Source organism: Trachurus japonicus, chromosome 13, assembly GCF_045865225.1.
Source record: "Trachurus japonicus isolate A0001 chromosome 13, Traja_1.0".
NCBI lineage: Eukaryota > Metazoa > Chordata > Actinopteri > Carangiformes > Carangidae > Trachurus > Trachurus japonicus.
Window position 1 is genome coordinate 17,148,709 of NC_140919.1, and position 26,146 is coordinate 17,174,854.

The 26,146-nt window shown below is 41.9% G+C and overlaps 1 protein-coding gene across 3 annotated transcripts in view; it reads left to right on the forward strand.

Annotated features, from left to right (window-relative positions):
• Window positions 1–26,146, forward strand: part of ecel1 (endothelin converting enzyme-like 1) — a 59,364-nt gene that overhangs the window by 19,298 nt on the left and 13,920 nt on the right. For all 3 annotated transcript variants that reach the window (XR_015037458.1, XR_015037459.1, XM_085795059.1), the window contains exons 8-12: window positions 12,043–12,265; window positions 16,067–16,165; window positions 16,700–16,774; window positions 20,185–20,288; window positions 22,951–23,009. Coding sequence is in view for 1 of the 3 variants with exons in the window: in XM_085795059.1 (XP_085651185.1) it covers window positions 12,043–12,265; window positions 16,067–16,165; window positions 16,700–16,774; window positions 20,185–20,288; window positions 22,951–23,009 (560 nt within the window). In the remaining 2 variants the exon portion in view is untranslated. The remainder of the gene's footprint in view (window positions 1–12,042; window positions 12,266–16,066; window positions 16,166–16,699; window positions 16,775–20,184; window positions 20,289–22,950; window positions 23,010–26,146) is intronic.

Sequence of the window (26,146 nt, forward strand, 5' to 3'; positions counted from 1 at the left end):
CTGAGTTAACAAAACGTTTTTTTTCCTTTTTACCTTCACTTTGTCCACCACAAAGAAGCTGCTTTTATAATTTATTCATTCATCTATTAGAAAGTTCAATTAGGGGCCCTCTTGTTTTCAAGGAGGTCCTCACAGGATCAAAACAAACAATCACATAAATAATAGTAACTAATTAGACAATCTAACGACACACACACACACACACACACACACACACACACACACACACACACACACATGCAGACTCTCCCACCAACTACAACAACAGCTACAGATATCAACAGAAGGAAAAAGAAAACAGAAATAAATCACATGAATAAACCAGATAAAGTGTCAATAAATAAATAAAACCTGAACTACAAAAAGGCGAACACAGGTGAATATAATCAGAAACTAGAACAAGAGCAGGTAGATTAAAGATAAATAACAAAGAAGTCACACGAGGAGGACGTATACAGTAAATAAATAAATGTTTCTCCTCACTTCTTATTCTTGCAGCTGCCGTCTTTACTTTTCTATATAACTTACTTTCATCAGCCACAAAAGCAGATACGATCTCTTTGCAGTGATTTAGCTCGGCTCCCATCAGTGTAAACACGTCTCCTCTATCTGATTTTCTGCTATCAGTTTTTTTTTTTGGCGCTCGTTTCCTCTTCTTCTTCCTCCTCTTCTTCTTCTTATTTCTTTTTTTTTTGTGGATGACAGACTGTTCCTGATCTCTTTTATCTGGTCTCCTGCTGCTCTCCCTTTGTGAAATGTAGTTTTTAATCACAACGCTCCGGCGTGCGCACACACTGAGTCGGGGTCATATCATTAAGGGGGATTCATAATCCTCCTTTGTAAAAAAAAAAAAAAAAAAAAAAAGTAGCAGTTTCCCTTCACCTCGGCCCGATCCGTCAGCAGCCCGGGTTCAGGAGCCGAGGGTTTTGATGCTCTGTCTCTTCTTCTTGTTGTTTACCAATCTTCTCTTTGAGTTGTCCGTCCATCCATCCTCCCTGATGGCTTCAGTAATAGACTACACCGAGCTTCAATCATCCCCTCCGCCTGTCTTTTGTTCCCTCCACCTGTGTCTATCTGACATCCTGTCTTCTCCGCCTTTTATCACTTGTTGTACTCACTCAGCTGCAGTTTCTAGGTTGATACGAGTGCGGAGGGACTTACTTTCACTTAGTTGTGAAATCAAATGCAGGTCGTGCCTTTATGTGTACGTCTGCAGGGTGATGGGGGGCTGCAGTGTTTATCTTATCTCAGTATTTACCTGCTTCACTTCACCTGCTATCAGTCCAAACTACCAAAGTGGTGGAAAAGTAAAAGCGACACAAACATTTAAATGTGCAGCCTGAGCACATGTGAGACGCTGCCATCCTCATGACAAACAGCAGGAAGTCAAAGTAATGGGTTTTTAAACAGGACCAGCAAATAACAGGGGGGGAAGGTCAGGACTAGAAATAACAACAATCAGAATGAAGTCAATCAATTATGATGATAAATCTGACTTTTAACTCAGTAGGAGGACAAATTGTTCCATCTTTTGACATTACAGTTCTTGATTTTAGTACAGTGGAAACCGCTTATAGTGATCACGTGGGTCTAGAGTCAATGGGCCTCATTCACGAACCGTTCTTAAGAACAAATTTGTTCTTAAGTCCTACTTACGAAGTTTTTACGAAGATTGTGGCATTCATGAATGTTTTCTTATCCAGAATTTGTTCTTAACTAAGAACAAAATCTACGAACAGTCAGGAGTATACTTACGCACTTTTAAGTGCTGAGACTTCTGCAAAAATAACCGATTTTAGCGTTTTCTTTTGTTCTGCAGTTGTATGATATTATATGATTTGAATAAGAATTATTTTCTTATCTTTTATGATGTTTTTAATAATCATATATATTAATAATAATAATTGACGAATCATTTCAGTCTCTTAAAAAAACATTATAGACACTTAATTCATATCATTTTTTTCCCCCCTTTTCTTTGGGGGGGGGCATACAGCTGCCAATATGATTTTTTTTCCTAATTGCGGGCTGCAACAGTGCACTTACTGTAAGTGTTCACACTACACACAACTGTTTTTTTTTCATATGTGATAATATGATGATATTTATGATGGCACATGTGAGAGTGTCTCTCTGATAACAACCGAAGAGCTGACGCTACTAAATATAAATATAAAATATAAACTACATATAAGCCTTTTGTTTGTTTCTTTGTTTCATTCCTGCCGCAGTAGCGCCACTTCACTACTTAAGTTCTTTTTACGTTTGGAGTCTGGTGCTCCCTCCCAGATTTTCATTTGAGCATTTCAACTTTCTTTCTCACTTCACCTTCTCTGCTCAGTGCCTGTGGGTGCTGTGTGCACACGGCCCTGCAGTCTCATGCCCTTTTACGGGCATTGATGGGGCTGTTACCTATGCTAATCCTATGTTAATTAGACTCACCTGGCACACGCCCTCAACTTACGAGGAGATGGCATAAGAACACAGCTGCGAACAATTCTGAGGCTTACGAACGCGTTGATGAATCTGACGTAGGGTTTTCTTAAGGAACTTCTTAAGAACAACTTAAGAAAGAATCTAAGAAGGTTCTTAAGAAGATATTGGTGAATGAGGCCCAATGTGAGCACTATAGAGAGCCTAAGCGAAAGCAGGAAGTAACGCTCGCTTATGTAAGTGAACGGGACATAATACATTAATTCCAGTGTACATTATATACCCATTTTCTTTCAGTCCATCAAAAAGCCGTACAGTTAGGCTCCACGATGCGCTGTATCACTCCGTCTATCAGATGTTTGGATCAGTGGTTTGTGGAAGAGGGGCAGTGATACAGCGCCTGTGCGGAGGAATACTGAGTGAGTTGGTTATAGTTCCAGATAAACGGGAGGTTAGGGGGGTGAGTCCAAATAATTTGACATATCTGAGCATTTTATAAAGAAGTAATGCAATACTTTTTGGGGAAACTAATGTGTAACTATAATAATTAAAAAAAAAAAAAACTTTCCCAACACTAATAGCCTATATAAAAGAGTATAAACTGCGTCCCTAAGTGTGTAACATGATCTGTCCAAGTCTGAAGCCTGAACCTAAAACGACCCTGTTGTTGCCTCAGTCTGTGATCAGTGGTCGTGTGTTTTTGAAACTTATTGCAGGGCTGCATCTCACTTTTCCTTTCTTTTTTCCATCTTTGAATGCAGCGCAGCCTGGTCTGGTTGAACAGCAGAGTCACTATCAGTGTCAGTCAGAGCCGATAAACAGCTGCGGCTGCTGCAGTCGTTTGACCCCGGAGTGAAAACAGTTTCTACCTTTTTTTTCTACTGTGACTGAGTTTTAGTGGGAAAAAGCAGCTTTTTTCTTCCGTACATCGACAGATTCCTCCTCCTCTCTTTCTCTCTCTCTGAGTCAGTGTCTTTCTCCTCTCGTTCACCCTCCTCTCGTCTTTTCTCTCCATCTGTCTCTTGATCTCTCTCTCTCTCCTCTTCAACTTTGTGTGATCCCCCTCTCCTTCGCCTGATTCTGCCTCGATCTCTCAACACCTCCCTGCCCTCCTTTCTCTCCCTCCATCTGGCCCCTCTCCCTCTGTTTTCCCATCCATCTCTGCTTCTATCACTCCTCTGCCTCCTGTCATCCTCCCTCCCTCCCTCCCTCTCTCTATCTCTATCTCACCTCCTCTCTGTTGTCATTCTTTCTATTTTTCTTTTCTTTTTACTCTTTCTCCACCTCCAGTCTGTCTCCAGCCTCCTTCTCCCTGCTAGTTTATTATCAGGCTTTAAACAAAGGTTGGCATTAAACACACACACACATTGACACACACACACACTCACATACAAATGGAGGAACAGAGCGTTTTCCATTTTCTGAGAGGTGTAACTCATTAGCATAGCTTATGAGCACTTGGTTGAAAATGCCCCAGTTCCTCACATCAAGGAGTCCTTCTCCTCCGCTGCCAGTTATTAACCAGTCGCAAGAAAACAGCACATTACACACACACACACACACACACACACACACACACACACACACACACACACACACATATATAAATAAGTACAGACACCAGGAAACTGAAGCACTGAAGCCATTCACACAGAGAAAACACCAGGACTTTGAACCTGACGCTGCAAAAAAACACACAAACAAACAAAAAAACAAAAGACCCTCCTCCTCCTTCTTCTGTTTTTCCTGTGGGGTAATTATGTGAAAGTGTGATGTGTTTTCTGTTCCTAGTAATTGATTTTATGATTGACTTGATTGCAGCATAAACATCAACCAAGTGATACAGAGTTCACAGTGTTGGGTTAACACACTTGGAGCAGCAGTTCGGTTTTAGAGCCCGTCGTCGTCCACACAAAATATCAGTTGGTGTTTCCCAAACCACAAGATGACGTCTTCAAATGTCTTGTTTTGTCCACAAACCACAGAGATACTCAGTTTATTGTCATAAAGGAACAAGGAAACCAGAAATATTCACATTTAAGAAGCTGAAATAAGAGAATTTGGATTTTTTTTCTTAAAAAACTACCCAAACCAATTATTTTATTATCAAAATAGTTGACAATTAATTTAATAATCGATTAATTGTCGCAGCTCTAAATTATTGTTCAATATAACAATATTAACAATATAACAAAAAGATTATAGGGTAGCCTGTTGTATTTACCATGTTCTCCATCTTAGATTAGCACGTTAGGATGCTGGCAAGGGGAGAAAAAAAATCCAAAATACAGCTGTGACTGATGGGAACCTCGTTAGTTTTACAGGTTTTTGGTCATAAACTGAGGTTTTAGATAATAAAGTTTTTACAGTGTCTCCCAAAAGAGGGTTAACACAAGCAGCAGCTTAAAAACACACACACACACACACACACACACACACACTCATGTCAAAGTCTGTGGTTCAACAAAGTCATGAGGTTTCAGCCTCTGGGGACCGTGAACATCTGCAGAGGTAGAGACATAAATGAGGAGGTTTTTGCTGAATGACTCACAGAAACTGACAGGGAGCTCACAGATGAGAGGTCAGAGGTCAACACATTAATCAAGGTCCTTCCACTGGGGACCATGAATGTCTGTAGGAAAAAACACAGCAGTACATTGAAATAGTTGTTGAGATATTTGAGTTTGGACTGACAGAACCAGAGCCAATGGCAACTAATAATAACAGACAGTAAATTCAACAAATTTCAGCTTCTTCAGATGACTCTCTCACAACATGATCTCATCCCAGTTATTTAATGTGATTATTTCTTTAATTTATAGACTCTTTTAGCAAATAAAATGCTTGAAAATAGTAAAGATAGTGTCTAAAAACGTTCTCATGCTGCAATCAAAGCAAATCGTCACATTTGAGAAGCTTAAACCAGGAAATACTTTGTGTTTTAAAGGGATAGTTGAACATTTTGGCAAATTGGCCCATTGCCATAATCCCTATAGTTTTAGAAGTAGGTTCGTTACTTTTAATTGTCGGTGCAAGCTATTTTTAGAACGGCGGAGCAGAGCCGCGAGCTGCTCAGAGCTATGCTACGGAGGCTAATGGGATTTCTTGGTTTCCCTCATCAAACTCATCAAATACACAATCCAACAACTCCAAAACGCTTGTGACCTGCACATTCACCGCGCTATGAGATAATAACGTTATGAGACAGAGTTGTTTTAGATGCAAATTCATGCAAAACCGCAGATGCGCGTTCCCGTCGGGGGCAGTTTTTCAGCAAGCAGTCTCTGCATTTGCCTCGAAAACAACTCTGTCTCGTAACGTTTTGTTATTATCTCATAGTGTGGTGAATGTGCAGGTCACAACTTGTCCACCAGAGCGTTTTGGATTTGTTGGATTTTGTATTTGATGAGTTTGATGAACCAAGAAATCTCCTTAGCCTCCGTAGCGTAGCTCTGAGCAGCGGCTCTGCTCCGCCGTTCTAAAAATAGCTTGCACCGACAATTAAAGGTAACGAACCTACTGCTATGACTATAGGGATTATGGCAATGGACCTATTTGCCTAAATGAAATAAACTGAACTATCCCTTAAATGCACATCAGTCACTTATGAAATACACAGAAAGTTTCTTGCAGCATCAGAACAAAAGTTTGATTTTAAAAAAATAATACATGTAAAGGTTTACATGAAGCTCACGCACACACACACAGACACACACACACACAGACCCATTGTACAGTGTTGTGCATTAGGAGTCAGGGGTCGCAGCGGAGGTGTCGACCTGTCGCATCATTGTCCAGTAGAGCAGATGGGAAGGTGGGTTTGTTCCTCTGCAGGACACTAATGGACCACAGAAAACTCTATTGTGTTCTTTTATACTCGGCTGAACACACACACACACACACACAGACACACACACACAGCTGCAGTGTGCGAGTCAGACCTGAAGCTGTATCACAGTTGACAGACTGACGTTGAGCAAATGCAGAAAAACAGGGAGGAAAAGTTTGGACTGTTGTTAAACTGCAGGAAACAAAGTGAAGCTGCAGTTTGAGAGGTGAAGAGGTGTCACACACACACACACACACACACACACTGTCAGTCAGTTGTGCGTTTCAGGTGATTGATCAACCCTTCCCTCCATTTCACTCTTTTTTTTTTATTCCCAGCTTTCCCCTCTTTTGACTTGTGTTTCTTTACTTTCCCGTCTCCTCTGCTCGTCTTTTATCATTTCCATCGTTCAATCTTTTCCCATGCCACAGTTTTTTGTCCTTCCGGGCCTCCTTACATTTTCCTTTCTCATACTTTCTCTTACTTTCTTATTTCTTCTTCTTTTTTTCTCCTTGTTTGTCTTTTACCTTCGTTCCTATAAAACCTCCTGGTGTTTTCTTCCATCCATCCATCCATCCATCCATCCTAATCCTTTCCTTTTACCACCCATCATTTCTCCCTCCACGCTTCACTTCTTCTCTTCTCCTCCCTCTCCATTCTCGGCGCTTTAACGCTGCTATTGACGACTCCATCAATCCGTCGCCGTCCCATTTTCTTTCTGTCCATTTCTCAATCCCTCCATCATCAACAACACACACTCTCCGTCTTTTATAGGCATCTACATTGACCCAGTCCCTCTCTCTTGTTGTTCTCTCCTCCGACGCTCATGCTGATGGCTTTCACATCATACACGACGACTGACAAGAGAAGTCGCACCTTCATCTCCTCATCCTCCATCCATCTTTCTTTTCTTTTACTTCTCTGTCTCCCAGTGTGTGTGTGTGTGTGTGTGTGTGTGTGTGTGTGTGTGTGTGTGTGTGTGTGTGTGTGTGTGTGTGTGTGTGTGTGTGTGCAGTCCCCATGCACTGCGGTGACTGCAGCCAATCCCATTAGCCAGATGAGCAGGCCTCCAATGAAGGGGAAAGCACCAGCGTCTCCCCCCCTTCTCTCTCTCTCTCTCCCTCCATCTGCTCCCTCTGTTCATCCGTCACTCTCGAGGGTGTGTATACATGTATATGTGTGTGTGTGTGTGTTTGAAGGCTGGCAAGTGAGTCTTATCATTTCACGTGTGTTTATTTAGGTGTGTTTAAACATACAATATATTTGGTGAGTAAATCCAGAGAGACGCTGCAGAGACTCGACCTCCTGCTGCGTCCACCACTTTAAAGTAATATATAGCTACACTCCCCGGTGGCGGATGTGAAGCGTTTTTCACATAAAGCAGCTCGCCAAAACGGTGGATTTCATGGATCTGTAGCTTTTTTTTTATTTTTTATTTTGTAGCAGTCAAGGTTTGATTCCCAGCGGGGGGGCCTCCTGAGCTGAAAATATACACAGTCATGCCACGGTGAGAAAAGTCTCCAGCGTCAATAAAGCTTTGCGATTTTTCTGTCTCTGGTGTTTGGAGGAGTTTGTTTTTGTTTTTTTTATGATGTAAGTTAGAAAGTCCGACCCTCGTCTCTCTAACTAGCTCCATTAAAAACCCTTCAGCTAATGAGCCTTCACTCAGTCCTCCAGTGATTAAGGTCTAACTCCACCTGATCTGCTCTCCACCGGCCGACCGGCGGACTATCTGACTGACTCTCTGCTTTCATTCAGCAGCGACTCCGTCTCTCCGTGTGAAGCTCGCGCTGACACATGATGTGCATGAAGGGAGAGCTGGGTAATTTGACCTCATTTGTAGGGAGGAGGGTTTTTTTTACCCAGGAGAGCCAGAGATGAAATGATGGTGTGTTTGTGTGTTGGAGAGAATTTGTTTTAATCACCTTGTTTGTTAAGTTTAGAGGAAAAGTTTGTTGCCTTTTTTAGCATTTGAGGTTTGTTTTTAGAGAATCACACCAGACGGTCCAACACTTAAAGCAGAAGTAAGCGGAATATTTGTGTTACAGTAATATAAGTCTTAAATAGTTATATCTTCCGACGGCAATCACTTATATAGAGTGTTTGTGTCTGTCAGTCACTCTGCTCTGCTGTAAGCAGGCCATTTTTGACCCCTCGTCGTTTTCCTGATGGTCACCCAGTGTTGGGGGGAGTAAAAAATGCAACTAAAATTGATGCAGGCAAACCGGAGTTACACCATGGGTAGACGGCGCTAGGGATAGCGACAACGCTAACCAATGGGGGCAATTCTTTCAACCACAACAAACACTCAAAAAACAATCAAATATCTATGGTACATGACTGGAATCCTTATGACACACCACTGAACTCATATAGTGTACAGTTATACTGAGTATAAACAATATAAACTTTGTGTTTTTGCATGTAATCACTCACCTCAGACAGCCTAACTCTGGAACGTCCTGGGAAGACATTACTATCCAATCGCAGAGCGCCTTCTCCCCGCCACAGAAACAAACACTTTTTCCTTGTTGTGATGATTTCTTTACACAAATAAACAGTCTGAGATATTTTGGACATTACCACTGCACTGCTCGACCGTTTATTTTTTTAGTTCCCCTTGAAAGTGGCCACAGCCTCAATTATACATATTTTTAAGCCCGCAATATGTAAAGAGGTGAGTTAACATGGGAGTCTATGGGAATTGACTCACTGTTGGAGACTCACTCTAGTGGTCAGAAGAGGAACTGCAACTTTTGGCTCAAGCTCCTTCATGTTAAAACTACTTTACTAATTACCTACAAGCAAAGTTACAGTACATTGTACATTACTACTGATACCCAGCACAGCCTCATTATCATCTTATCAGCTCCATCCTGTCACTTCTCCTCCTGTCCTCAGCAGAGTGGCCTCCAGCCACGGCAGCGGCTCTAAATCAATATAACAATAATTTGATGACTGGTTACAGAATGATTTGTTTTGGATCTAACGGCATCGCGCCACAATTCGTCTTTTATCAGTCTTCATTTACATAAGAACATAAGAGGTTTGCTGTCAGCGGCGCTCAGACACACGGAGGTTTGAAGTGTTTGAAAATGAGTAATGTTTGTCCTGTTTTCTGCTGAGGACGCTCCGGTCTAATCCTCCGCTGTAGTCAACTCCAGTCGCAAACTAAAAAAAAAACCAACACACTCTGGCTCAGGCAAACCACGACTGCAAATTTAATTAGCATTGTGAGTTCGTTTTTCTTTTTTTCATTGTGGATTATCCTCCTTTACTCCAAGAGATTACTGTCATTACTTTTCTCCAAAGACGCCTGGAGTCAAACGTTGCTCATCTCGCCATCGCTCCCACACGTCGCCGGAGAAACGCTGCAGTATTTACATATTAACATATAGATGACTCTCTGTACATGTCGACACACTATTTTTTTCCCCCTTTTTTGGGGGGGCAAACAAATCATCTGCAACAAACAGGTGACGACAAAGTGACACCAATGGCGGCTAATCAAGCGCCGCCGCTGCCGCCACCGCCACACCTGTAACACGTGTTGATTAACTGATGGCGCTGATGATCAAGGACACCGCAGAGTGTCGCGTTCATTCATTTACCCCACCTCCACCTCCTCCTCCTCCTCCTCTCGCCTTTTTTCCTCTTTTCCCGTCAATTAAATTCACTTCACAAGTGCTTTGTTGGCGGGACCTCGGGGTGCTGTTGCCAAGGCGCTCTTGATTTAATATCTGTCATGCATATGGAGAAAAATTTAAGGAAGGAAGAAGGGAAGGGGGGAAAAACAGGAGGAAACAACAACAACAACTTGCCTCGAGGTTCGTATGGAGCTTCGCAGCAGGAGGCGAGTGACGGGGGAGGGAGGCGAGGAGGGGGCATTTGTCCCTGCAGGGCAGATTAGATGTGTGCGCCCAGTGGGGGCAGGAGGACACGCCAGCCCTCCATCGTCTGGGGGGAGAAGACACAGCTTGAATACTTAAAGGAACGATCCATTTTCTCGCCTCCCGCTCGACATCTCCCTCACCCCTCTCTGCTGTGACTCACTCTGGATGGGTAGCGGGTAGTAGCGGGTGGCGGGCGTCCTTTAACTGTTGGACCCTGTTGACTCCTTGCGACTCGCTCTCTATCACTGTCTCGCTTTTGTTTTGTTTTACTCCCCAACTTTTCTGACTCTTGAGCGGCTCAGAGGGCAAATGGAGAAAAAAAAAACCCCCAGAAAGTTTAGAAAGTCCAGATGGAGGAAGATAACAGCTCCACTCAGCAGATGTCACTGCTACAAAGACGTGAAGAAGAAGAAGATGCTGCTGCTGTGGCTGTGGTGTCGGCGGCGTCGGTGTTGTCACATTACAGTGACACTGTGTGACTATTAAAAAGTGAAACTTCAAGTCTTTTCACCTCTGACAGGTGAATTCAGAGGGAATAAAACACACCCTTTTCTTCTGCTGTAGCTGTACTGTATTTGGCCTGGTATGATCATTAGCATGGGGTGGCTAAAGAAGCTAATTTGTGACTTTTCTCTCTGGTTGTGCTGTTGTTACCCTGTGTTTTAAGTTTTGTCAAACTCATTTCATAGCAGAAGATGTTTCTCATCTTTTAAAAGAGCAGTTTGAAAGTTTTGCTATTGCTGCAAGGCTAGCGTTAGCATTAGCAGCTACAGCTACGACTACGACGACTAGTCTGCCATGTTGGATTGATTGTTTGATTGAGGGAACAGGTTGAAGCCTAGTAAACAAGTTATTTTTAGACTATTTAGGACTTAATCATAATGTTTAGGAGTTTGATTGTGTTTTATTTGGTTAAGAGAAAGAAAACTTATATTCTGTTACTTGAAGCCAGTTTTTTTTCCATATTTTGCAGCTTGATTTTGTTGTGAAAAAAATGATTTTCAGAGATGAAGTATAAGAAAAGGATTTTGCATGTTTTTTCTATTGGTTTTACACAAAGAAATGTGTCTTAAAAAACCTCCGTATAAACATGTCCTAGTAATAGCCTACAGCTCTGCCATACCAGTCTTTTATCACTTCTGAAACATTTTTTGGAAAAAAAAAAAAAAAATTGGTAGTCCTTTAATTTACAGGCTGCTAATTAATTACGCGAAAATGTCAAGAAATTGCCAATAAATAACAAGTAAGTTATCACCGGAACCACCTAGCATCATTTTCTGATAGCGAGTCACTGCAGTTTTCAGTTTGTCCAGAAGACAAATAACCTCTTCTCTTACAAACACAATAAAGATGTCTGAAGCTTTTTTCAAACTAAAACTTACAAACACCCCCTTTATTCGTCTCTCTATCATCCTCTACTCTGTAATTGTCCTTATTTATATTGAAGTACATTGTGTGTCGTTTCTCTTTATCTTTACCTTGTTTATTTTCCTTATTTCCTGCTTCGACCTCAGCGTGCAGCTTTGTTTTTTTATGATGCTTTATTGCCTGTTTTGATATTTTATTTAGCCTCCTGCCTTTTTCCTGCTCCTGCTTTGATTGTGAACTCGCTTTGTAAACTCTAGCTCTTAAAGGTGCTGTATGAATATATTTATAATAATTATTGTTTAATGAATCATCGGAGAGAGCGGTTTTCTGTGGGGAGCTGTTAGAGCACTTATCAGACGGCTCGGCTAATTAAGTGAAGAGAACAGAGAGTGATCAGTGTGGTGCGTTCACTGCCTCTGAAGCTTTTTTTTCAAACAGGCCTTGAATCCACAGCGGATCAGTGATGCTGTAACCGACCCTGACTCTCCTCTCCTCTCCTCTCCTCTCTCTGTGGCCCAGGGTCCTCCACAACTACATGCTGTGGCGCATCGTGGCGGCGCTGAGCGAACACCTGTCCACCGCCTTCCGCAGCACCATCCACGAGTTCTCCAGGGAGATCGACGGCACCGAGCAGCAGCTGGAGCTCGGCCGGCTCTGCCTCACGCAGGCCAACAAACACTTTGGCATGGCCCTGGGAGCCCTGTTCGTCCAGCAGCACTTCTCCTCGCAGAGCAAGGCCAAGGTGGGTGTGTATGTGTGTGTGTGTGTGTGTGTGTGTGTGTGTGTGTGTGTGTGTGTGTGTGTGTGGACAGATGAATGGGTTGTGATAACATTTTGTCCATATTCATTCAATGATTTAATTTTAACTGTTATTAATTAAAAATCAGTCTCGAGAAACAAAGGATTAAATATCAACTCTGGAAGGGCACAGTTTTGGTCGATGCTTTGTTTCATTTGATTGACCAGTGAGCGCATCATTTCCTGTTTGTTCAGCAGTTGTACAGTGCTTTTCTAGTCTTTATTATAACCTTTATTTAGACTGGGAAATATATTGAGGTAGCAACCTCATTTACAATATACAGAAGTCGAGACAAAGAAGTATATTCAAAATACACAATCAACACAAACAACAGAAGATCACATTAAAAATAAACTGACAATCAGGAAGATGAATCAAAAAACAGAAGCAGTTGGTGTTAAAATCAAATCAAATTAAGGATTTAAATTGCCATAACGATAAAAAGGAAGTACATTTAAGATTGTTTTTCGATTTGATATGAGCTTTCGTTAAAAGATACCAATGAGTTGATGTAAGAAAGTAAAAGACCAGTTCGTCTCTTGTTAGTTTGTGCAAAACAGGAAGTTTAGTGGTTGTTTTTGTATTTTAACATCAAGAACTATGAATTTTAATGACCCACATTTATATCAAGCTTTTCTGATGTTAACAATCACTCAAAGGACTTTACAGTAATGGTCACATTCAGCCATTCACACACTGCTTTAACCCACAAATTGCACTGTTTTTCTAGCATTAACATACAATTTTTGGGTCACTGTGGACTGGAGGACCCACTGTACCTCCTGCTTAATGATTAAATCTTTGTAGTTTGTGGCGTGAACCTGCGATAACATCATCGTTCTTCTTCAGTCTTCCTACCATTGACCTGTGATAGATACGTGGAGACAGAGTTGAAAACATGGAATAACTCTCATATGAAAACAAAAATGAAAAAGTAAAAACAAAAATTCCCCCCAAAAAACAAAACAAAACCCAAATCAAACAGACTGAGGGAAATTTCTTTCACTTTCACTTTAAATTTGCACAAACAGAGCTCAACATCATGGAGGTCGTAACGTGCTTCAAAACCTCAGACACGTGAGATTTAATGAGTTTCAGACTGAACCTTTGTGTCGGGTTTTTACTGAATCATCACTTATTTAACAAACATGTTCCCGACACCACGTGGACTAAAAATTTTAAGAGCATCGTGTTTTCAACGACGTGACATGAATCTACACAATATTCAAATGGAAAACCATCTTTAATATTTAACAGTAACGTGGAAAACAAACGTTTCCCAGGACTGTGACTTCTTCTTCTTCGATCTGGAAACATCGAGTCGTCTCTCACTCTCTCATGCTTCTATTTTACCCTCCGCCCAGGTCGCTCATTTCTAATCCTCCACCTTTTCACCACCTGGCCTCCTCTTTTTTCACCCTAATCCTCCCTCCATACTTATTCCCACCTGCTGTCATGTCCACTGCAGGACATGGGGATCTGGTTCCCGATGGGATTTCTAACCTCTGTCACCTCAGACTTCTTTCTCTAAGCCCTCCATCATCTCCTCTTCACCTCCATATTCTTCCTCTTTATCTCTCTTTCTTCTTCTCCTGCAGACTTTCAAATATCTGTCAAAGCTCAGGGCTGAAAGTCATAAAACAGGTCTGATACGACTGGATCAGCTCTGGACGCGGCTCGCTTTCTCTCTGGACTGAACTTTAATTGAAATTTAAGCCTCTAATGTTCTGTTAAAGAAACTGACGGGGGGACGTTTTCCAGCTAATGGAGCTTTTCTGGTGAATACAGAGGGATTCGTCTCTCGGTATCGTCCATGTCCACCTCACATGACTCGTAGTAGACTCCGGTCTGGACCAGTTAGTTGTCTGTCGGTCCGTCCACTCAGGCTGGAGACCTTGTTATCATCAGCGGAGGATCCAGACACCTGAGGCCGGAGCTGAAGTGTGTGTGTGTGTGTGTGTGCAGCCTTGACTGACGTTCGCCTCAGCGTGAGCACGAGCTAATGAGCTTCAGAGCCGAGGACGTGAGACAGAGGAGACAGAGAGAGAAAGAGAGGAGGACGAACTGTGTTATGGTGCTAAAACCAGATATCGTAGAGGGACATGAAGTCTTGGTGTCTCTCATGAGAAACATCTGGATTTGTGTAGCGATGTCTCTGATTCAGCTGCATTGAATTTTCCTACAGCATCATCAGACGGACTCATCGTGTCCCTTTAATTACAGGTGAAGACGACTAGAAGCAGTTTTTATTTTTATGGAGCTCTGAGGAGTTTCTCTGGAATATGAAGGGGGAAAAAAAGACGGACAAAAGACAATTTGAACGCTCAGGGTTTAATTGATGGTGGTTTGGCTCCACACTCGCTCTCTTTATGACGACTGTGCAGAGTTAATCATGTGGCTGTTATCGCGCTGCACGCACACGTCTGCAGCTTTGGTGCAGAAACAGACGGAGAAGAACCACAGTCACAGTCAGTTCTTCTGCAGCTGGAAACGGCTCAGACACATGTGCTGCTGCTGCTGCTGCTGCTGCTGCGTCTTACAGCTGGAAACAGTGGTGAGGTTCAGGTGCATGCTGGGTAATCAGTGGTAAAAACATCGTCAAACAGATGAACCGTTGCGGCAGTGTAACAGAAATATGAATCATTAGTTAATTATTAAGGCACTTTAACTCTGCTCTTCAGTATTTATCTATACAGTTTGATTTTTAGAGTTAGAGTTTTTTTTTGTTTTACTGTTGAACTGAGCTTAAACCCCAAACATAGATTTAAAAGTGAGATCTTTAAGCTTTCTGTTGGTTTTGTTTACTTTTATTACTGCCCTGCAATGAATCTTGGGGGGACAACAAAGGATCCACCCAGTAGATCCTACATTACGGGGGCCGGGGCCGAGGGCCGTTGGTGCATGTCGACTGTCGCTGCACAACAATTGCACGATGATTGAAACTGTTGCACGTCGCCGGAAGAGGCCCCCTGCCCCCTCCCTTTACCAGGAACTCCTGCAGTGGAAACGCGCCTAATTCAAATGTTGCTGAATCCTGATTGGGTCATGGAAGTCTGTGACATCACACCTTTAAAACTAATGCTCTGTTCAAGTCACGACTTCAAGTCACGACTTACGACTTATATCATTCCAGGCAACCCGTAACTCGTGTTGCAAACCCGTAACTTCCTACCCGTGAACTCGTACCAGATCGAACTGGTACGAGTTCATGGGCCTGGATAGAAACATTAAAGACAATTAAAAACAATTTAGAGCATAAAAAAACATTAAAGCGATCAATAAATAAATCAACAAGGAAGAAACACACATCAAAAAAAAAGTAAAATTTCTCATGTTAAAGCCCCTGTACAGACTTTTCATTTAGTGTTGGAAAAGCGGAAACGAAAACGGTGGTATTTTGCCGGAATGAAGACTGCATTTCTCACTGTCGTGCAGACGTTTGTCTGGCCGGCGCGTGTAGATTTGTTTTGGAAACATCGGAAAGAAGACGAGACTTGCTTTGAAAAAATTTCGTCATGGTCCAACCCGACCGTGCCTTCCAGAGGTGTAGAATTAGACTACTTAGAAATAGCGTATCTTCACACTGATGGGCTCATTTGCTGTTGTAGGTAACAGAGACACATCAGCAGAAACCAGAGACTTTTGCGTATCGAGTTAAAAGCTCTGTACCGGGGCTTTAAATGCCCCAAACTGTCTGTTTTCATTGTTTTTAACCCCTGCTCCCCTCTGATGTGTCTCCTGCAGGTACAGGAGCTGGTCGAGGACATAAAAAACTCCCTGAAACTTCGTCTGCAGGAACTGGACTGGATGGACGAGGCCACGAAGGACGCAGCCAGAGCAAAGGTCCAGAATCTTAACTCACACATCCACATCCCATTAGTATAAGAAAAGGATGTAATTATTCCCTTTTTTTTCCTTTTCTATGCTGAGTTTGATTGATTGATTGATTGCTCCTTTAGATGGATGAAGTGTGTGATAGGAAACATGAAGGGCTTGACATTGAGAAGTGAGGATCGCCTAATCCGGATCTCTCTGTGGTGCTGATTTAGGGTCTGCACTGAAAGATATCCCCTCTAATACTTTTACAATCTGAAGTTATAATCCTGTTAGAAGGCCATGCTGAATATAAAGAGCTTCCCTGTAATCCTATTACTTTGGGTTTGCTTGATTAGTTGATGCATGTGCGTGTGTGTGTGTGTGTGTGTGTGTGTGTGTGTGCGCGCGTGTCACGGCTTCAGAAAGCCAGAGCAGAGTATAAGTGTTTATTAGTTAGAGAAAGTGGATGTGGAGTGATGTTGGACCAGTTGTTTCTCCTCCACTTTCTCCTTCTCTTCATCATCCTCATCCTCTTCCTCTTCCTCTTCCTCTTCCTTGCAGCTGAAGCACATGATGGTGATGACAGGATACCCAGACTTCCTGCTCAAACCTGAGCTCATAGATCAAGAATACGGGGTGAGTCATGAGCTTCCTATCCTCGCTGCGCTCCGTCCAGTCATCCTCACCATGCACCACCACCCACACATCATATACACCCATCCCATTTCCCAGCATCCCTCCCTCCCTCCCTCCTTCCCTCCTTCCCTCTGTCTGTAGAATTACTTTCCATCAGGTATTACAGTGCAGTCTGGGTGATTGTGTTCAGCTGGAGAATAAAATAAAAAGAAACGACATCATGCACAGGGAGTGAACGAACCCAACACACACTGATGAGACTGTTGAAATAAATAATATACTGTTAAGTCTGAAGATGTGACCGAGGAGAGAGTGTGTTTAAAATGTGGCAGCTCAGCTGTCAAGAAATATGCAATCAGCAGAGTGTTGATGGAGAGAAGCTGTGGGGACGGCTGCATAAACAGAGGTGGGTATATACGTCACATCTGGGGACGGCTGGGATGAGTTTCTGCTTTAAATGCAGCAGGAAGAGAATGAAAAGTGTAAAAAAAATAAACCTGTGAAGTGTAAACTGACGGAGGTGCAGAGGAGTCTGAGGTGGTGGTGGTTGGTGGTGGCTGCTTCACTTCGGTGTCTCTGACTGATTGGAAAGGTTTACTGCTTCGTTTGTTTTACAGCTTCAGTCTGTTACTCTGCAGATTAACATCGTCCACACTGATCATATGATTAACAAATAAAAACCTGATTTATTGACTGACTCCTAACTCCACAGCGCCGTATGGAGTACAAATACGGAGAAGCTCCATCAGCTCGGATCCAGAATTTATCCCATAATACAACAATAATAATGGTGATTAACTGTTATTTATTTTCAAAACCAGAGATTACACAATGATAAAGTCACAAAACTTTATGAAATTACTTTTAATTTGATGTTAAAATACAATTTTATAGTTCAGGCTGTTATTTTGTAGTATAACCTCGACTTAAAGTTGCAACTGAAGCATTTTTACATTTATGTTTTGTGTTTATTTTCATGTTTTCTGACGGCATGAAATCATATTGTGCAGAGTTGCCCCCTGGTGGACATTAGAGTGAACGCAGGTTTAATGAACCTGTGTATTATGTGTAAATCAAAGTGTTCATGTTATGGTGCAACATTTTGGGGAAATATCTTCTCATTAATATTTGTGGGAAAAATTGAGAAGATAAGTACCAATATCGGATCAATACCGGTATTAAGCTGACACCAGTAGAGTTTGGCTTAGCTTAGCATAAAGACTTTACTTTCCTCGACTCAGAAGTTCACTCATTAACACATCATGTGATTATTACTTCATCACTGAGCTGCTGATGTGAGTGTCTGCAGGCAGCAGCTTTACAAACCGTAAATTCTCCAATAGCAGCCATGCTTTTATTACGTAAGCCTACTTCAACTGACGCTGACGTGGCTCATATTAGAGACAGGCTTTTATTTAATTTTGCACAAATCTGATGCTCAGTAAAGATGGAAAATCCTTTCAAATCATTCTGTTGTTACTGATTGAAAAGAGTTGCCCGCACACTGTCCTTTGACTTGCAAAAAACTTTAATATGGAAAAAAAAGCACAACGTTTCGGTCCTCAGACCTTTGTCAAGCAGAGGTGAGCAAGAACTTACACCGTAAATAGAAACAGACCCGGCCTCTAATTGAGACCGGCTTTTATTCAAGAATTTACGGTACATCTAAGAAAGTGAATCAGCACATTTACCAAATGGTGTCTTTAAAAGCAACATTAATGAGTGAGGTGTTACTGGTGTTACTGGTTTTCCTCCTGGTGGTTTAAAGCAGTGGTTCTCAAACTTTTCTCAAAAGGACCCCTAAATTGAAAAAATTAGGCCACAGACCCCCATTGGGCAAAATTTTGAAGCAAACACCAGAAATACACAAATATTTGCTCTGAGACTGAAGAACGTTACTTTTTTAGTCAATGTACAGTATGTTCACATTAGGGCCAATGGTGTGAATTTTTGGAAATATTGTAGAGAAATTTCTGGAAAAAAGTGATACAATTTCTCCAAAAATGTTTCTATAAAAAAAGTGGTAAGATTTCTCCAAAAACATTTTAAAGTTTGGGGAAAAAAAGGGTTGTAAAAATTCTCCTAAAAAAAAAAAAAAAAAAAGTTTGAAAAAAAAAAAATCTACAAGGAAGTGGTAAGATTTCTCCATTTTTTTATTTTATTTTAGAAGAAACTGGTAAAATTACTAAAAAAAAAAAAAAGTTTAAAAAAATTCTAGAAATAGTGGTAAAATTTCTAGAAAAAGTTGCAGACCCCCTTGAACTCTCTCAAGGACCCCTGGGGGTCCCTGGACCTCACTTTGAGAACCACTGGTTTAAAGGACTCAGACGGGAGTCAGTGACTGAGCTCCACCTCTCTCTCTCTCTGCTGCCTCACAATCAGAGCTCGAGTCGTCTGTGGTGTCGGTGTTGTTGTTGTGTATTTTTGTCTCACACTGACAGCAGCACATCTGGTCCTGTGAGACCAAACAACCAAACAACCGCACACACACACAAAGAAACCAAACAGCAGAGAGATTATGTGTCTGCTGTCAGTTTAACGGATGGAGACGTTTCAAAAGAAACTTACATTAAAATTTCTCTGTGGAGCAAAAAACACAAATCGGTTCAGTTTGTGTAGAATAAATAAACCACTGCGGTGCATTTTAATGTGAACGCAGCAGCAGACAGGATAGATAGATAGATAGATAGATAGATAGATAGATAGATAGATAGATAGATAGATAGATAGATAGATAGATAGATAGATAGATAGATAGATAGATAGATAGATAGATATGACACTTTCTATCTATCTATCTATCTATCTATCTATCTATCTATCTATCTATCTATCTATCTATCTATCTATCTATCTATCTATCTATCTATCTATCTATCTATCTATCTATCTAAGTATGCACAAAAGTCTCACATGGATCCTGCAAAGTGTTGGATGGATGGTGGGTCCAGGTGGTGAGGGGGCGGGGCTTTGGGTGACTGCTTCGTTGTGACATCACAAAGTGACAGGAAGTCCTGACGGCTGGTTTTAAGGCTCAGTTTCTGAATACAGGCTGTGTGCATTTCTCTGTGGACTGAGGCTTTGATACTTTCACAGTATTAATATAGAACCTAGAGCTGCTTTATAATCACACCACACATGGAAACATCACTTTATACTAAATGGGACCTTTAATAATTGAGATATGAGTTGCTAATTAATGAGCTTTAGATGTTTTTTTCCCCGCTCTTTATCCTAGACACTAGAAATGAACCGGCTGCTCATCATAGAAGATGGTTTCATATTTAGCTTTCAGACATCAAAGAGCTGTCACACTCATCATCATCATCATCTACTCCTCACATTTCCTTAAACTAATCGTCCTCGCTCTGACCTCATATCTGAGTGTGCGGTGTGTTTTTCTTTTACAGTTTGACGTGGACGAGAAGACTTACTTCAAGAACATCCTCAACAGCATCAAGTTCAACATCAAGCTGTCCGTCCAGAAGATCCATGAGGAGGTGGACAAGACGGCGTGAGTCTCACACACCCCCACACACACTCGCCGTCGACACAAAGCGATTATCGTGGGGTTAATGTATCTGAGCCGGTGCAGCTTCATGTCCCACTAATTCGTTCGACATGCCTAACATGTGTCCCCCGTGAATCCGCCTTTTATAGTTTGACATATTTGTTGATGCGCCTCTAAATTAAAAGCAACAGATATCGAATCGACACTCGCGGCTGCAGAGAATCCATTTGATTTACTTATCTGCAACAGCCAGGCGGCGGAGAGGAAAAGTGCTGTGGGACACAAGCTTCATTTTTCTAAAACAGCAGAGAGAGAGAGTGGAGGATGGGGGGGCTGGTGGAGAGAGGAGAGAGGAGCGTCTCTCTGCTCTGACAACACATTACAGTCACATTAGTATTCCTCGGTGCTCAGAACAACTGTATCATTAGCCCACACTCAAAGCCCCCCAAGAGTTAAATCACACACTCCTCCCTTTTTATCGCTTTTAAAAAACCTGAACCTCTCATCGCTCACTCAGGGAAATAAAGAAACACAGGATCACCACTGCTGCTCCTCTTCTTCTTCTTCCTCCCCCTCCATCTCTCTCTCAACAACAACAACAAAAACGACAACAACAACAACAACAAGGGCATCTCTCAGAGTTAGTCATTTGGGTTGTGCCGATCGATTATTCTGGCTTTAAGTGGATTATCATAAAGGAACTGTCGGCGGTTTCATGTGCAGAGAGGAAGTTTGTCGGCCGTGGGACCACACACACTCCTCGCTTCTCAGCGGGACGGGGGGTTAGAGAGAGAGAGTGTGTTGTAGCTCCTCAAATGTTTATTGTCAGCAATAAGATCAACATTTAGATCACAAAGATCTTCGTCAGGATAAAGGACAAAGGAGACACCTTGTTCATATAAGTCATTGGTGCCACTTCCCAATTAAAGCCAATAAAAAGGTTAGGGAACTGAGGAACTGGGCAGGTTGATAGAAAAACGTCAAACACATGAATACATATAAACAACAAGTGTTCAACAAATGTACCTAAGGTGAGTATTTAAAGGGATAGTTCAACATTTTGGCAAATTGGCCCATTGCCATAACCCCTATACACGAATTCGGTCAGTTAGTCGAGCAGCCGCCATTACTGCGGTGACAGCTCCCAGTCAGGCAGCGATGAGTTCTGTGCGCAAAGCGGGCATTTGAATGCAAGCGCCAAGAAGTGGACCTTTTCTCTTCTGTAAATATGTCTAGGAAGGCTGGGAGGACATGTGCCGTCCTCGACTGCTCTAATATCAGCAAAACACAGCCCCTTACTTCAGAAGGAGTGTCCGTGCTTAGACCATAACGTTACGTACAGCGTGTCAGCAGCAGCCGCCAGCGACGCAGTCACAGCTGACCTGTACAACCTGGCTACTCTCCCTTCTCACCGTTACCTTCACATCGTGGTAAAAGTGGATGGTCTGTGAATGTCTCACTGATCCCTTCAATATGATGTGATCATGGTCGTCTAAAAGCTGGTGTAAAATATGTCCGACCCATCCGGAGCTCAGGTAATTTTGACCATAAATCAGAGACCTGTAATTGACGTTTTTTCTGATCATCGGAGGCCAGCTGGTCAATAAAATATTCTTGAATATCTAAAACAAAGCACAAGTTGTTGTTGTTTTTATTCATGTAGCCTGTCCACATGATTAAATATCCCGCTGCTGGCTTGCTAACGCCAGCACGCATAACGTACCGGTATGTTATATTGTTTATGATACAGTCTCTTATCTCCCTGTTACTCTAATCTTTCCTGCTAATCGCTCAAACAAATGATTAATTCCTAAATTAATATCGGTATTCATGTAAGATACCTTAATCAGTTACAGGGGGGCACTAAACATCACAAATCCAGCTTATTTATGATGCTGTCATAGAGAATCAGTTTACTATGACGGGTACATGTCACCGCAGCAATGGCGCCGCCGCAAGCCGGCATACACAAATCGCTCTCCGAATTCGTGTATAGTCTTAGCAGTAAGTTCGTTACCTTTAATTGTCGGTGCAAGCTGTTTTTAGAACGGCAGAGCAGAACCGTGAGCTGCTCAGAGCTACGCTACGGAGGCTCATGGGATTTCTTGGTTTCCCTCATCAAAGTCATCAAATACACAATCCAACAACTCCAGAACGCTCTGGTGGACAAGTTGTGACCAGCACATTCACCACGCTATGAGATAATAACAGAACGAGTTGTTTTAGAGGTAAATGCAGAGTCTGCTTGCTGAAAAACTGCCCCCGACAGGAACGCGCATCAGTGGTTTTGCATGAATTTGCCTCTAAAATAACTCTGTCTCGTAACGTTCTGTTATTATCTCATAGCGTGGTGAATGTGCAGGTCACAACTTGTCCACGAGTGTTTTGGAGTTGTTGGATTGTGTATTTGATGTAGATAGATAGATGGTATGGACATCGATTAAATACATTGGATCCATCAGGTACAAAATATAATCAGATTAAATTGATATAGAAGTTGTGCATTTAGAGGCACTGAGGCCCTGAGGAGCTACAACAGTCTGCGGACTTCACCCTTTTTCTAAAAGTCTGTTTGTTTGTTAGTCCTCTACCTGTAACACTTTGGATGTGTGTGCTCTATCCTACTATTGTCATCTCGTCTTTAACACATCGTGTCTCTCCTCAGGTGGCTCCTCCCCCCTCAGGCCCTGAACGCCTACTACCTCCCCAACAAGAACCAGATGGGTGAGTGAGTGAGTGTGAGTGTGAGTGTGAGTCTGTGTTTAACATACTGATGTTTCTGTCCACACACACACCAACACACACACACAGATAGATGCAGAGAGTCCGAGTCAAATGCAGCAGCAGCTTCGTCCACTTCCTCATCTCATATTCCCTCTGATCACTGACTTTCTGCTGCTCGCACGCTGAACAAACTCCCCCGGAGGAAAAACAAGCTGTAACACCTTCCTGAGTTTTAACAAATCCAGTCCTGCAATGTCGCCTCCTCCTCCTCCTCCTCCTCCTTCCTCCTCCTCCTCTCGGCCGCTGGATTAAATCTCTCACTGAAAAAATCGATGGTGTGTTTGTGAACTGCTGCTGGAGGACGGAGGGAGTCGGACAAACACAGTCATCAGTTCCCCTCGCATCAAAACCATCCACACTCATCATTTCTCTGTCTCGGCTCCGGCCGTTTCAGCTCTCACCTCGTTTTTCCATTTCTTTACTCTCCTTTTTTCTCTCTCTCTCTTTTTAATCAAATTAACATTAAGCTGCAAGCCCATCTCCTGTATTTCACATAGAGATTCAGGTTTGGTTTTGAAGAAAAAGAGACAAGGACAGAAGTTTAATTACAACTTACAGCTCCCAGACTGAATTTTTTCTCCCGTCATGAGTCAGAAAATGTAGAATTTGATCATCAAATCATCAAAATCATTTGCTGATTATAAGCCGAGTAAAGCTGAGGCTTGTGGGAGCATCATTAGCTTTTCAAGTTATTTGTTCATAAAGCAAAAATATTGGACAAATAAAAAGTATTTAACCTGGTAAATGTTGTGTTTAAATCACAGAAACAGAGACTCAAAGATATTTAAATGGCAACAATGTGCAGCATTGAAAAAATAGTTTAGAGGTGGAAATTAACAGACTTTTTTACTTTTCCATTTCACTGAACTCACTTAAGAACTTAAAGTCAAGTTTTTTTCATGATGAGATCAAATATTTATGATAAAATAAACAACAAATACAATTTAAGTTTAAAAAAGAAACTTTAACTTCACCTTGAAGTTCAGTTGACACTCAGAGAAACCCTGTGTTGGATGGATGGTGGGTCCAGGTGGGCGGGGCTTGGTGACTGCTTTGTTGTGACATCACAAAGTCACAGGAAGTCCTGACAGCTAGTTTTAAAGGGATAGTTCAACATTTTGGCAAATTGGCCCATTGCCATAATCCCTATAGTCATAGCAGTAGGTTCGTTACCTTTAATCGTCGGTGCAAGCTGTTTTTAGAATGGCGGAGCAGAGCCGCGAGCTGCTCAGAGCTACGCTACGGAGGCTCATGGGATTTCTTGGTTTCCCTCATCAAACTCATCAAATACACAATCCAACAACTCCAAAACGCTCTGGTGGACTCTGTCTCGTAACGTTCTGTTATTATCTCATAGCGTGGTGAATGTGCAGGTCACAACTTGTCCACCAGAGCGTTTTGGAGTTGTTGGATTGTGTATTTGATGAGTTTGATGAGGGAAACCAAGAAATCCCATGAGCCTCCGTAGCGTAGCTCTGAGCAGCTCACGGTTCTGCTCCGCCGTTCTAAAAATAGCTTGCACCGACAAATAAAGGTAACAAACCTACTGCTATGACTACAGGGATTATGGCAATGGGCCAATTTGCCAAAATGTTGAACTATCCTTTTAAGGCTCAGTTTCCAAATAAAGGCTGTTTGATTGAGACTCTGCTGCTTCATCAGCACTGATCGACTGCAGATCCAGGGTTGTTGTGAGCAGCCAATCAGTGATATTGATCACTGATACAGACAGTAAAGTGTCGCCCGCTCTGAGTCCATGTGTATTTCCCTGTCGTTACTCAGACAGATGAAGTTCAGACCTTCAGGCCTCTTCAGTAATGAGAGCGGCTCAGTGGGGCGTGTCCTAGATAACAGCGTCTGACAGTGGACGATCCTGAACGAAGCCTCAGGCCTGAAACTTCGTCTGGTTCAATAACAGAGACGTTCACACGGGGTCAGAGGACTGAGGTGGTGGTGTCGGTTCAGTTTAAAGCTTTTTTTAACGGACATCAGATCATAAAGACGTATTGTCATTGTCATTCAAACACCTGAGTCACCGGCGTACACTAAAACCAGTGTTGCTGTGGTAACAATGGGTCCGACAAGAACATAAAACAGGAAAACACGGCTCACAGTTTGTGGCTAATGTTGTCATGGAGAGAGCGAGAGATTTTGTGGAGCGATGTTTTGTTTTTTTATTTGTTGGAAATCAGATTTTATTTTTTATTTTGTTCACTCTCTGTTGAGTTTCCTTGAAACAGTTGAAGACAAATATTCAACATATATTTTTCCTGAACGGAGCAGAGAAGTTGGACTTAGTTTTTTTTTTTTTCCCCCCAAGTCTTTAATTTACCCAGAATTCCTTGTAGCACAGTTCATCTTAGGAAAGTCGAGAACTTGAACTTGTTCTGTTTGTTAGTTTGACTACTTGTTATATTTAAGCCACAGCCTCAGTTTCTCTCTGTGTTCAACATGTTTTCTAACTCTCACTATAAAAAAAATAACAAACAACAACTGAACAGCTCTGATCAGAGTCTGAGTCAAATATTTGTGCTGAGATTTTCTGAGTGTGCTGACATCCTGTCAGGAGCAAACACCAGATAATAGTCTGACTTTTAGTTATTTATTTATCTATTTCATTTTTTCACATTTTGGGAAGATGTATTTGTCTCATACACAGAGGTAGTTCAATGTGCTGAACAGAAATACAAGAAGCATTAAAGATAGAAATAAAAGCTCAGTAAGAAAACTGTAGGCTATACAACTATATGCCTGGAAATATCCAAGAATTATTAATTGAAAGGGAAGGGGGTTATAACTTAAGGGGGAAATTTAATTTCAAAATCCAGAATATACGCACAACAAGAAGGAACTTTTGTGTAACATAATCCAGTTCAAAAAGAAGTACAAAGAAATGATTTTCAATATGTACAGGAATGAGGGTGTTTGACAACCACAAGGTGCTTATTATTATTTATTTGGGTATTTACCCACTTAGTTTTATTTGTTGCTCTGTTGGTGTTACCTTCAGTTTGTCTTCATATATGTTTTTGTATATGGACTCTTTATATATGTATATGCCTATATATTAGAGAGAT